This window comes from Colletotrichum phormii, assembly GCF_030913505.1.
Source record: "Colletotrichum phormii strain CBS 102054 chromosome Unknown BDP81scaffold_2, whole genome shotgun sequence".
Classification (NCBI taxonomy): Eukaryota; Fungi; Ascomycota; class Sordariomycetes; order Glomerellales; family Glomerellaceae; genus Colletotrichum; species Colletotrichum phormii.
The window spans coordinates 457,184-468,057 of record NW_026851444.1 but is presented as its reverse complement, the minus strand read 5'-3'; the positions used below and the strand labels follow the sequence as shown (position 1 = coordinate 468,057).

At 54.5% G+C, this 10,874-nt stretch overlaps 4 protein-coding genes across 4 annotated transcripts; 2 read left to right on the top strand and 2 right to left on the bottom strand.

Moving 5' to 3' along the window:
* Positions 1-402: 402 nt before the first annotated feature.
* BDP81DRAFT_364883 (pyridoxal phosphate-dependent transferase) lies at positions 403-2,670 on the top strand. The gene is made up of 3 exons (XM_060586500.1): positions 403-1,519; positions 1,625-1,746; positions 1,831-2,670. The coding sequence occupies exons 1-3, from the start codon at positions 610-612 to the stop codon at positions 2,362-2,364; spliced, it is 1,566 nt and encodes a 521-aa protein (XP_060450283.1). The 5' UTR covers positions 403-609; the 3' UTR covers positions 2,365-2,670.
* A 434-nt stretch (positions 2,671-3,104) lies between these two features.
* BDP81DRAFT_445125 (integral membrane protein DUF92) lies at positions 3,105-4,397 on the bottom strand (the record flags this gene model as incomplete). The annotated part of the gene is made up of 3 exons (XM_060591911.1): positions 3,105-4,009; positions 4,076-4,157; positions 4,212-4,397. 3 exons carry the CDS (start codon positions 4,395-4,397, stop codon positions 3,105-3,107), a joined length of 1,173 nt encoding a protein of 390 aa, XP_060450282.1.
* A 1,147-nt stretch (positions 4,398-5,544) lies between these two features.
* On the top strand, positions 5,545-6,947 carry BDP81DRAFT_415262 (mitochondrial carrier domain-containing protein). Its single transcript, XM_060589442.1, has 2 exons — positions 5,545-5,901; positions 5,969-6,947. The coding sequence occupies exons 1-2, from the start codon at positions 5,754-5,756 to the stop codon at positions 6,790-6,792; spliced, it is 972 nt and encodes a 323-aa protein (XP_060450281.1). The 5' UTR covers positions 5,545-5,753; the 3' UTR covers positions 6,793-6,947.
* Positions 6,941-7,779, bottom strand: BDP81DRAFT_415259 (ribosomal L22e family protein). The gene is made up of 3 exons (XM_060589441.1): positions 7,643-7,779; positions 7,267-7,511; positions 6,941-7,184 (listed from the first exon to the last, which is right to left on the bottom strand). Exons 1-3 carry the CDS (start codon positions 7,655-7,657, stop codon positions 7,058-7,060), a joined length of 387 nt encoding a protein of 128 aa, XP_060450280.1. The 5' UTR covers positions 7,658-7,779; the 3' UTR covers positions 6,941-7,057.
* Between the last annotated feature and the right edge of the window lie 3,095 nt (positions 7,780-10,874).

The window sequence follows — 10,874 nt, the reverse complement described above, 5'->3', positions numbered from 1 at the left end:
GTTGACGTCTACTAACACAGTTTTCTGCCTGCCTGTCAAAACACCCTGCTGCCTTAACCCCATCTCTCCCCGCGGGGGGAACTTGAAAGACTGGAAAAGCACACGGCCGAGGATTGAACCGGGGCTCTGCGACGGCGGACGATGCCGAGATCGGAAGCTGACGTCGGCGTCTTATTATTGACTCCACACTAGACCTCATGCCGTAGCTCCGAGTGACTTCCCGTAGGATTCCGGTAGGATTTTCACCGAATTTCTAAAAGTCCCGTGGGCCGCTAGAGACGCGAGGCCGAGGCCGAGGCCGAAAAAGAGGATTCAAACGCCGTAACGGGGCGATGAGTCAAATCCCGGAAACCACAAAAACACGCCGAATACGCCAAGGAGAAGGAGTTCTCCATTTGTTGACGAGTAGTTTTGTATAGGGTACTACGGATAGACGACTTTTCTTTTCTGTTACATAAGGTAACCCTATACACGACTAGAACTCACATACATTGGCTGTTTTATAGATTTAATTGTTGCCACTTGATCTTCTACAACCTTCGTATCAACCCCGAAGACCCGGAACCGCGCCCACCGCATACTTACCCCCCGACAAACCAAACACCAAAAATGACATCCCCCGCCTTCCAAGCCCGGCTCCGCGCCGCACTCCCGGACGGCCCCGACGCCCCCACCCTCCCCTCCCCAGTCTCCCTCGCCGCCGCATCGGCATCCCTCCCCCGACGACCATCTCACGGCGCCGGTGTCAAGGACGGAGAGGAGTCCACCACCACCACCAACGCCGACTACCTCGCCCCCCTCGGCACCGAAGCAACCCTAACCCACATCCTCACGGACATCGTCCCCGCCCTCAACGGGCAAGCGCGCAGCGGCCGGTACTACGGCTTCGTCACGGGCGGATCTCTCCCGGTAGCCGAGGCGGCGGATGCCGTCGTCTCGGCGCTGGATCAGAATGTGCAGGTGCATTTGCCGGGGCAGACTGTTGCTACTGAGGTGGAGAGCGTTGCGTTGGGGATGCTTGCTGATGTGTTGGGGCTCGAGGACGGAGCAGACGGAAGTCGAGACGGAGAGGAGGTGTGGAAGGGGAGGACGTTTACGACTGGTGCGACGGCGAGTAACGTCCTCGGACTCGCGTGCGGGAGGGAACATGTCGTTGCCAGGCGCGGGGGAAATGTCGGGGAAGAGGGGTTGTTGGGGGCGTGTGTGAGTGCGGGTGTGAGGGGTGTGCAGATTTTGACGAGTATGGGGCATAGTTCGCTTTCCAAGGCGGCGAGCGTGGTGGGCATCGGGAGGGCGAGCGTCAAGGAGCTTCCCCTGAGTGCTGATGAGCCGTGGAGGTTGGATTTGGAGGCTGTGGAGAGAGCTTTGGAGAAGGGGGAGAGGGATGGGGTTGTGAGTGTTATTGCTGTTAGTGCGGGCGAGGTGAATACGGGAAGGTTTGCGACGGGGGGGGCGGAGGAGATGCGGAGGTTGAGGGGGTTGGCGGATCGGTTTGGGGCTTGGCTTCATGTTGATGGTGGTGAGTATTCTTTTTCTTTTCGTCTTCGTATGGGTTGTGGTGAGAGGGTGTGTGTGTGTGTGTGTGTGTGTGTCGTGATCTTTGCTGACGATCGTGGTGTCACAGCTTTTGGAATCTTTGCTCGGGCTCTCGAGGCGAAGCCCGAATTCGCAAAGATTAGAGAGATGGCTTCGGGGCTGGAACTCGCCGACAGCATCACAGTAGACGGACACAAGCTTCTGAACGTGGTACGTTGGCATCAACACCCCCTCCACCCCCTTCCCCCCTTTCCGCTATACGAAGTAAAGGGGAACTGATATCGTGTAAAACAGCCCTACGACTGCGGCATGTTCTTCTGCCGCTCCCTCCCAACCCAAACAGCCGTCTTCACGAACCCAAACGCAGCCTACCTCTCCTCTGGCGCCTCCACAATCCCCTCCCCACTCAACATCGGCCTCGAGAACTCGCGCCGTTTCCGGGCTCTCCCAGCCTACGCCGTCCTCCGGTCCGAGGGGAGGAGCGGGTTGGCAGCTATCTTGGGCCGCATGGTGATTCTGGCACGGAAGCTGGCGGTGTGGATCCGGCCTTCGGAGACGTATGAGCTGCTTCCCGAGGTCGTCGAGGGTGAGTGGGACGTTGAGGAGACCCACATGGTTGTGCTGTTCCGCGCGCGGGATGAGGGGTTGAATGAGGAGCTTGTGGGTAGGATTAATGGGACGAGGGAGGTGTATGTTAGCGGGACGAGTTGGAAAGGGAGGAAGGCTGTTAGGGTTGCTGTGGGGAGTTGGAGGGTTGATGTTGAGGGGGATTTTGAGGTTTTGACGAGGGTTTTGGAGGATATTGCTGGGGCTTGGGCGAGGGGGTGAAGGGGATTTCTTTTGCTGTTTAGGTGTGATGATGCTAATGAAAGGGATTCGTGCCAGCGTATGGTCAATGAACCAGCCTTTCTACCGATCTGCCAGCAAAGAGAGGGAATCGTACTTGAGGGACTTCTCCTCTCAACTGAATCTAAGCGCAAGGGGCAGGTGGTCGAGCGGTTTAGGAGGCGCCAGTGGAACCCGTTCTTCCTCGACCACCCTCCAACCTTTCGGTTTTTTGTTCGATTCCCTAATGGTGATCCCCTTTTTGTGCTTTCTTCCCCTATGAAGATCAAACATGGTGGAACTATTTGCTTTTGATTTTACTAGCTAGTTGGGCCATTGGATGAGTCGCATTATCCGCGAGCGTTCTGACGTATACGTCTAGTAGTCACTTGCTAACTTTGCAGATGACATGATCATGGGGAACGACATACTTGTTTTTGTGTTGGGATGATATCTGGGACGTGTGAATTTGGACGCTCGTGTCAATCATGAGCTTATGCGTCATGTTGCCATGAGCAACGCCTTGCGCGCACCTACCCCAGCATAAAAAGTTGATACCATCCCCTTGTAGGGCGGTGATTTAAGGTACATTCCCGAGGCTGGGAACAAGTAAGGGCTGGCTGTTCAACATTTGAATGGCAACGTAATTACCTAACTTATATCGCGCTTGTGGCCCTCGACGATATAAGGCACGTTTCATATCTCTGAGATGATGTGCTAAACACGACAATGGTATTACTACTCTAAAGGTCGAGTATCGTCTCAATCGGAACACCCCAGTACAAGCTAGCCACGCCCATGGCGCCGATGCTCATGGTGAACGCCATTAGGAAATTCACGTCATTGTTATCCAGCAAGTCCCATCCAGTCTCCACGACCCGCGAGGGCTTGGCGTCGCCCATGGTGGGCTTACGGTGCTTGTCTTCGGGGTCATATTTCTTCTTCTCGTCACTCGTCTCGAGAGCGTTGACGTCTGCAATCCCCGCCATCTTCTCAACGGCGCCTTTACCTTCCCCGTGAAACGCCGCGGCTTTGATGGTGGCGCGCTTCAGGTTCTTGTCGGCGTGGTCGCCCGGATCGCTGGCGATGAGGACCTTTGCGCCGCCCTCGCCCTCGACGATCTTACCGGTCCGCACATCTCGCACAGAGCGTTGGAAGACGGCCCCCAGCACGCTGTCGAGGAGACTTCCCAGGACACCCCAGAGTGTCATGCCCAGCATGAACGTCGACCGCTGCTGCGTCGTCCACGCGCCGAGGCCACCGCCGACTTTGCCGGCGCTGTCGTCGCCGCAGAGGGGGAGGAAGACCATAGAGGCCGTGACGATGATCATGGAGCCGAGGGCGCCGGCGGCGATGCCTAGGGGTGTCACGCCTCCGTTTGTGCCGCGCGGGACCTTGCGCAGAGTGGGGGATGTGATTAGGTGGGGCTCGCCCTTGGCTAGGATGCCCAGCTCGGAGCTGAATGTGTCGGCGGCGACGGCGGCGTAATTTGCGATGATGCCGATTACGAGGAGGTCGCCGCCCCAGGAGTAGCAGAGTGTGCCCGAGGGGTTCGGTGTCGTGGTGTCGAGGATTGCGTCCTTGCGCTTGTTGAGTTGATAGGCGTGCAGGAGGGAGAGGCACGAGGCCATGAGCGAGTTGGCGAAGACTGTTGGAGGGGAAAAGGTTAGTTGTACTGTGCTATATCAACTTCGGGAGGGCCTAATGGACGGACCTTGGACGTGGGTGCGTGCTCCTTCACCTCCTGATGTGCCTCGTGAGGCCATCGTCATTTGTGCTTTAGCATCGTGTTTGACCTGGAGTGGGATAAGCATTCTGGCATTTCGCTGCGGTGCAAAAGCGCGTCGTACCTTGGTGGCTCTCGTTCCAGCAAGGAAGAAAGTGCAGAGAAGCGCGAATGGCAGGTTCCACGGGTGGTAGGCGTGGGCGATAGCTGTAATGACGGCGGCGACAATGCCTGCGGGGGTCAGGGACTGGTGCGACCAAGCTCGGTAGACGAGGGCGAGGGTCGCCGGGAAGGCGTAAATCGTTTTCATGGTGATCGATTGCTCGGGCGTCGTGATCTGGCGAGCTTTGCGAGTTTTTGGCAAACTCGGAATGTCGTGTTGTAGAACGATTCACCAGATGGCCAGCTACCGTCTGGTGGGCGTGGTGGGATACGCAGGTATTCGGGTGAACTCCACGTGACGTCAGCGCCGGGAGCTCGGGGGTTGGAGGGAGGAAGCTCTGGGCCCCTGTCTGCTGCCAAATTACATCACCCTCCATGCCTTAGCCATGTACCCGTACTCCGTACTTACACAGCTCTTTAGTTGCACAGATTGTACGATAATTCTCTGCTCTTGGAATCTGTCAACCAGAATGCTGAGAAACCCATCTCGGTTGTGATGAGAGTCCCAAGCACAAGCACATAGGAGTGGTTGAGCGTCGAAACAAGCTTGATTCCTGCCAGAGCATGCGGCGCGACCTCGCTGAGTGGCTGCGGCCTCCCTCGATTCCAAGATTTTGCGATGGTGATGCTTTCTATGTCTGTGAGGAGCTTCTCTTCACGTAATGAGTGATTGGAAAGATCAGATCAATAGAGTTCGCTGAGCTGATTTGTCGTAAGGTAGTTGCTCGAAGTACACATGGGAAGGACAAGAGTGTAAAAATATTATAGCTACTGCCATGCACCAGCTCGTCACCATGAATGGTCAGATCTCATACACTATATCTACTGACATGAGAGGCTGATGAGCTTCATTATCACCATGAACTACCAACTAATCTTATGAGTGTGTGGTTTATAGGCTTAAATGATCCGCGGAGTGTACGCTTCGTGATAAAATTTGTAGATACAGTGACTACTACGGGCTGTGACAGGTTGATGCGATAAAGCGTACAGTAGCAAGACAGAACCCACAAAGTACCGTTTCAGTCAGCACCGAACTGTCCGTAATCACCGCTTCCCCCTCTGATGAGAAGGCTGAAGCCACGAGGTGAAAAGTTCGGGCTTCGTTCCCCGATAACCCCGTGGAGGAATGATGGAGACCGAGTCTCTCTATCCGCACAAGGAAACCTGGTGCCAGGGTGTGCGCCATGCACTATGCTCTGACCAATCAGCACGAGCTTCGATGCGATTATTAGCTCCCCCACGCCCCTCGGAATCGGCTCCTTTTCTGCTTAGCGAGAATCGACGAGCTTCATGATTCATGAAGAGCGACACACGAACAGTCAATTCGCATCAACTTGCAACTCAACTTTCCAGGGGATGGACTGTGTATAAGGTCCAACAAGTCGCGATAGGGAGAGATTGAACACCTCTTTCTACATCAAGGCCCTCATTCGGAAACTTCCGTTGGCCTCGACCGCGACGACGTGAACGCTGGTGCACTGGAGTTTCTCAGCTGGATGCGATGGCTGCCGCCCGCAACCTCACGACGACCGGGAATCCCTCTCACTCAGACATCATGGCGGCAGAGATGAGGGAAGAGCCCAAGGTGGCCGTGAAAAACTACAAAGGCTTCGTCGCCGGAGTATTCTCCGGAATCGCCAAGCTCACAGGTTAGTCACTCTGCCTCCTGAGAGTTCCTTCTCATGCCTTCCCAAATACCGTACTGAAACAGCGAAGTCGGCCACCCCTTCGACACAATCAAAGTCCGCCTCCAAACAACAGACGCCTCGCGCTTCAGCGGCCCGCTCCAATGCCTAGGCCAAACGCTACGCAACGAAGGCATCCCCGGTCTCTACAAGGGCGCGACCCCTCCGCTAGTGGGCTGGATGTTCATGGACTCAGTCATGCTAGGCTCGCTGACAGTCTACCGCCGCCTCGTCGCCGAGCGCCTCTTCCGCGTCGGCACCGTCGACAACCTCCCCTCGTACGGCCACGGCATCGCGGGCATCATGGCGGGTAGCACCGTCAGCTTCATCGCCGCACCCGTCGAGCACGTCAAGGCGCGCCTGCAGATCCAGTACGCCGCCAACAAGGCCGAGCGGCTGTACAGCGGGCCCGTCGACTGCCTGCGCAAGATTTACGCGAACCACGGTGTTCGGGGCGTCTACCACGGCCTCAGCGCGACGTTGCTGTTTCGAGGGTTCTTTTTCTGTTGGTGGGGCAGCTATGATGTGTTTTCAAAGTACTTTAAGAAGAACACGAACCTCAGCGTGCCGGCGGTCAATTTCTGGGCGGGCGGGCTGAGTGCGCAGATTTTCTGGTTGACGAGTTATCCGTCGGACGTGATTAAGCAGCGCATCATGACGGACCCTCTTGGTGGCGGGCTCAATGACGGTACGCCAAAGTTTAGGAGGTGGAAGGATGCTGCGAGGGCGGTATATCGGGAGACGGGGTGGAAGGGCTACTGGCGCGGATTTTTGCCGTGTTTCTTGAGAGCGTTCCCGGCTAATGCCATGGCGTTGGTTGCATTTGAGGGTGTTATGCGGGCTCTGCCGGAGTAGATGTGCGGGCTGTCACCTTGCATTATAGACGAGACTTTGTTCGAGGGGCACCGATAGCCATAGATAGACATCAGGATACCCAGGATCGGAATCAGAATCGCACCTCACAGCATGCATCACAGAGAGTTTCAAAAACAAGGAGATGAAGTGGCAGATCAACAGGCACACGAAGGTGCTAACTTTTGGTATTCCGTTTTAACCTTGCCAAAATTCCAGTGCCATGCCGACCCAAGTAACCTTAACCTGACTAGTGCATAGAAACCGTTTACTCGTCGTCCTCATCAGCCTCGTCGTTGACGACGTTGAAGAACTTGAGCTCGTAGACACCCTTGGAGGTGGAGACGACACGGAGCCAGTCACGGAGCTGCTGCTTCTTGAGGAACTTCTTGGTGCTGCGGGTGGAACGACGTGTCAGTAATTTGTCCATCTAGAGGCAATTCTTCGCTGGCGCGTAACGAAATGTGGAAAACCTACAGGTACTTGAGGTAGCGGCCGGAGAGCTCGTTGTGGGCAATGATCTCAATCTTGCCCTCACCCTGCTGGGAGATCTGGACCTGGTCGCCGAGGTTGCCGACGCGACCCTCAACCTTGATCTTGTCCTGGAGGAACTTCTCGAACGCAGCGACGTCGAAGATCTTGTCGGAGGCGGGCTGGGAAGCGTTGATGATGAACTTCTTGGTAACCTTCTGGTTCTTGCCCTTGCCGGCGCGCTTGATCGCCTAGATGTTGGGGAACATGACGTTAGCCTACTGTTTCACGCCGCCGCCCATTTCTTTTCAACTCTCATCATTTTCAGAGAGAGAAGAGAAATGGGCTGGGCCAACAGCAAAGCGGTGTGTCATGTACATACTGCTTGAGGAGCCATTTTGGACGGATGTGATGGACGCAAAGAAGTTTGATCCTGCGTTTGGTTGTGGTGGTTGCGGTGAGGGGAGGGGAAGACTTGACAGATTGAGATGGAGCTTGACACTTCACGAAACTTTTCCTTAGCCCAAAAGTGGATTTCGGTTGTGGGTGAGAAAAAAAGATTGGCAGCGAAATTCTAGGGCAACGGATCAATACCTTATCCGGCAGGGATGAGGGCCCGGTGGAGACGGCTCACCGAGCTCACCGAATCTCTTGGTGGTCTGAGCTTCGCGCGCTCCAATCAAGAATGAATCGCATGCTCTGCCCCGGCATTGCCAAAATTGGCAGGCACGCGATGCACCAAGGGCGCGTCTGCGCTGTCGCGAATGATTCACTTCCGACATCTCAAATGTCCATGTCAAGGGTCGCCTTCATTCTACCTTACAGGCACCGAATCAATGGCTTGGTTTTTCTGCCTGAAATATCCTGCCTAGAACCCCCCACGCGAAAGAAGCCCATGCATGTGTGAATCACGGGAGCAATTCATGAAATAGCGGCTTCTTACTCTCATTGGTGGGACTGAGATGCGACTTCGTCCTGGTCACGATTATAGACCAGTGCCGAGGAGCCAGTGAGGTCTAGGAAAGGGGTTTCTTCCATCTATGCCTGGACCTTTCGTGAATGAATTGTTCTACTTCTAGTCTTCTATCACCTCGTGACGCGTGTGAGTACTAACCGTAAGATCATTTGTTTCAAGTAATCCACGGTGAGGTGTGTCCTGAAGAATTGGTCATCGAGAAGCGTAATGATAGATCCGACCAAGTTTCCTCTCGCTTCCCCAGCCGTCGCATCGGCATTGCGCAGCACATCAATCTTGACCGTTCCTTTGAAATAAACTAAGTCCAGCAAGATGTTCATCTAAAGATAGTGAAATCTGTATACGAAGGGATTGCGCATACGTCAACGCACGCACTCCAGACGACGAATCAGCTCGCTATGCCGAGATTTTCTGCATGGAGAAAGGCCGAGTCTAAGTAAACCACAACGTCATTTCAAGTCGACGGCCTGATCTACCGCATTTTCATGTTTATTTACGATTCGCATGATGCCATATTGCTAAGCTATGGAATCTTGTGACTAATTTTAGGACTTACCAGAATAACAATACATCTACTGGCAAGTTCACATCCAGAAGCGCTACCTAGTGGCAGGCGAACCCTATGTACTATCATCCCAGAACAGTCGTCCTGTTGAGACGTTTTTGCCACTTCAGGGTCCACATTCAATGGCGGGAGAAGGTGTCGTAGTCCACAGACCAGTCTGCCCAGGTAAGGGTCGAATGTCGTCAACGCCCTTACTCAAGTTGGCTCGCCGAAGGGCTTGATAAGGCGTACATGTCGGTCTCAACATGCCAAGATACGCAATGGGTAATTACGAGATGGCTGGGTCCAGTCCGGTTCCTGCCGGGTGATCGATAGAGCTGGGTAACTGGTTCCCGGTTGACGATGCCCGGAGGAACACGGATTTGCTGGGAGCCCCTGGCTGTTCTTGCACGGCTGGGGCGTGCGATCCCTGGGGAATGTCTGAGGCACACATGCATAGGGCTGAACGATTGGATGGACTACGTACCGAAACGGATCCCACCTCGATCTCTCAACTCCCCTCCTTCACCAAGTACCTACTTCTGGGTCGCCATACCACCAAATTTCCGTCTACATCGCAATGGTTTGTCCAAGTACTTTCCATTGTATCACAATGCTACAAGCTAGGCATCCAGTCTCGTGGCTGAGTCTTGCGCAGGGTAGCCTGTTCTCCTGGCAGGGGTGTGCGCCAATGGCAGCCATGTATAGCGCGTCGTCCATTTCGATTCCAGTCTCTCTCGACTCCAGGTTGCCAGCTTCCCAATCGTTTGCACCGTTGCGGCAATGCTACGCTAGCTGCCGTTACATTACTCTACAACCCTGATTTCCTCACGGCGCTGATCTTGTTTCATCCCCCGGATGAGGCTCGGTGAGGTGGAGGTATTTGGCCGTCAACGCCGAGCTGGAACCTCCCATTCGATGATGAAAAGTCCAAGGCGGAGATTCTCGCACCACACCAACTTACAAGGCGCATTGCTGCCGTCCATTGAGGCATCATATCGAACATGCAGGCGGACTCGGTCATCTGCCTCGGGTGTCGAGTTCAACCTGGGGACCGTCGTCTCCTGCTCACATGCTTGGCTCTAGCCCGCCACCCAACCCACCTCGGAGAACAATGATATCTCTGCAAGCTACTGGACTACTTTCGCCACCTTGAAGTTCCTTCTTCTGACGCAAAGTACTCGTTTATTGTTGTTACTCGGGCCAAAAACATCTACATCCGTTCCACTGAGTCTGGGTCTCGTCTTCCTCCAAGGTCAACATAAGCTCGCACTTCCTGGTGGCCCAAGAAAATTGCAGAAACTATGAACGTAAGTCGGTAATCGTATCAAGCTCTGAAGCAAGATACGAGGTGTCTCTGATTCCCGCAGCCGTGCCGCAGCGGGATGAGATTAGCCGTCCTGCAACCCGGTCATCTGGGACATCGGCCCACGGCACTGCGCCTTTCCCCACGCAGCCAGGTACTTGCGGCGCATGCTAAACGGCACTCTGAACACCCTCTGACAGTATTGGCATTAGGTACAACCTGTGATGGCCGCCCCTTGGAAAGTTGACCTCCGTCTCCGTAGGGGCTAATTGCTTTCCACTAGTCTAGCTATCCTCTGTCCGCCGCCTTCACCGGTATGCAAGTCAGCAGACGTCACCCCGATTACGATGTCGATGTGAACTGAATACAAACTCGGACCCCACCACCTTCTCGAAGTCACTTCAAGGCGTCTTTCTATCCTCTTGGCTTACAACTTCGAGAAAGAGAATCGTCTCCTGTCCACGTCAACAACCGGAACCCGATTGAATTCGAAGTTGACCTCTAGTCGCTGGAGCTTTTGCTTTGGACGCGGGATTGGCTACGGATATGCTCGTATGGAATTTTTCGTGTTGTTGCCTTGTATCGAAACAGCCAGTCGTATCCCAATAACGTCTTTGAGTCACTTCGCACATTCCCTAGTGGTGTGGTCTGTTCATCGGCACTCTCCGTTGACTACTATGGCATTTTATTACGAGAATGACATATATGAGGTAAGTCTGAATCCGAAACCTAGCAGTGACGAACGATAAACTACAAAGTCTGGACGGATCCGAATCCTGGAGACTAAC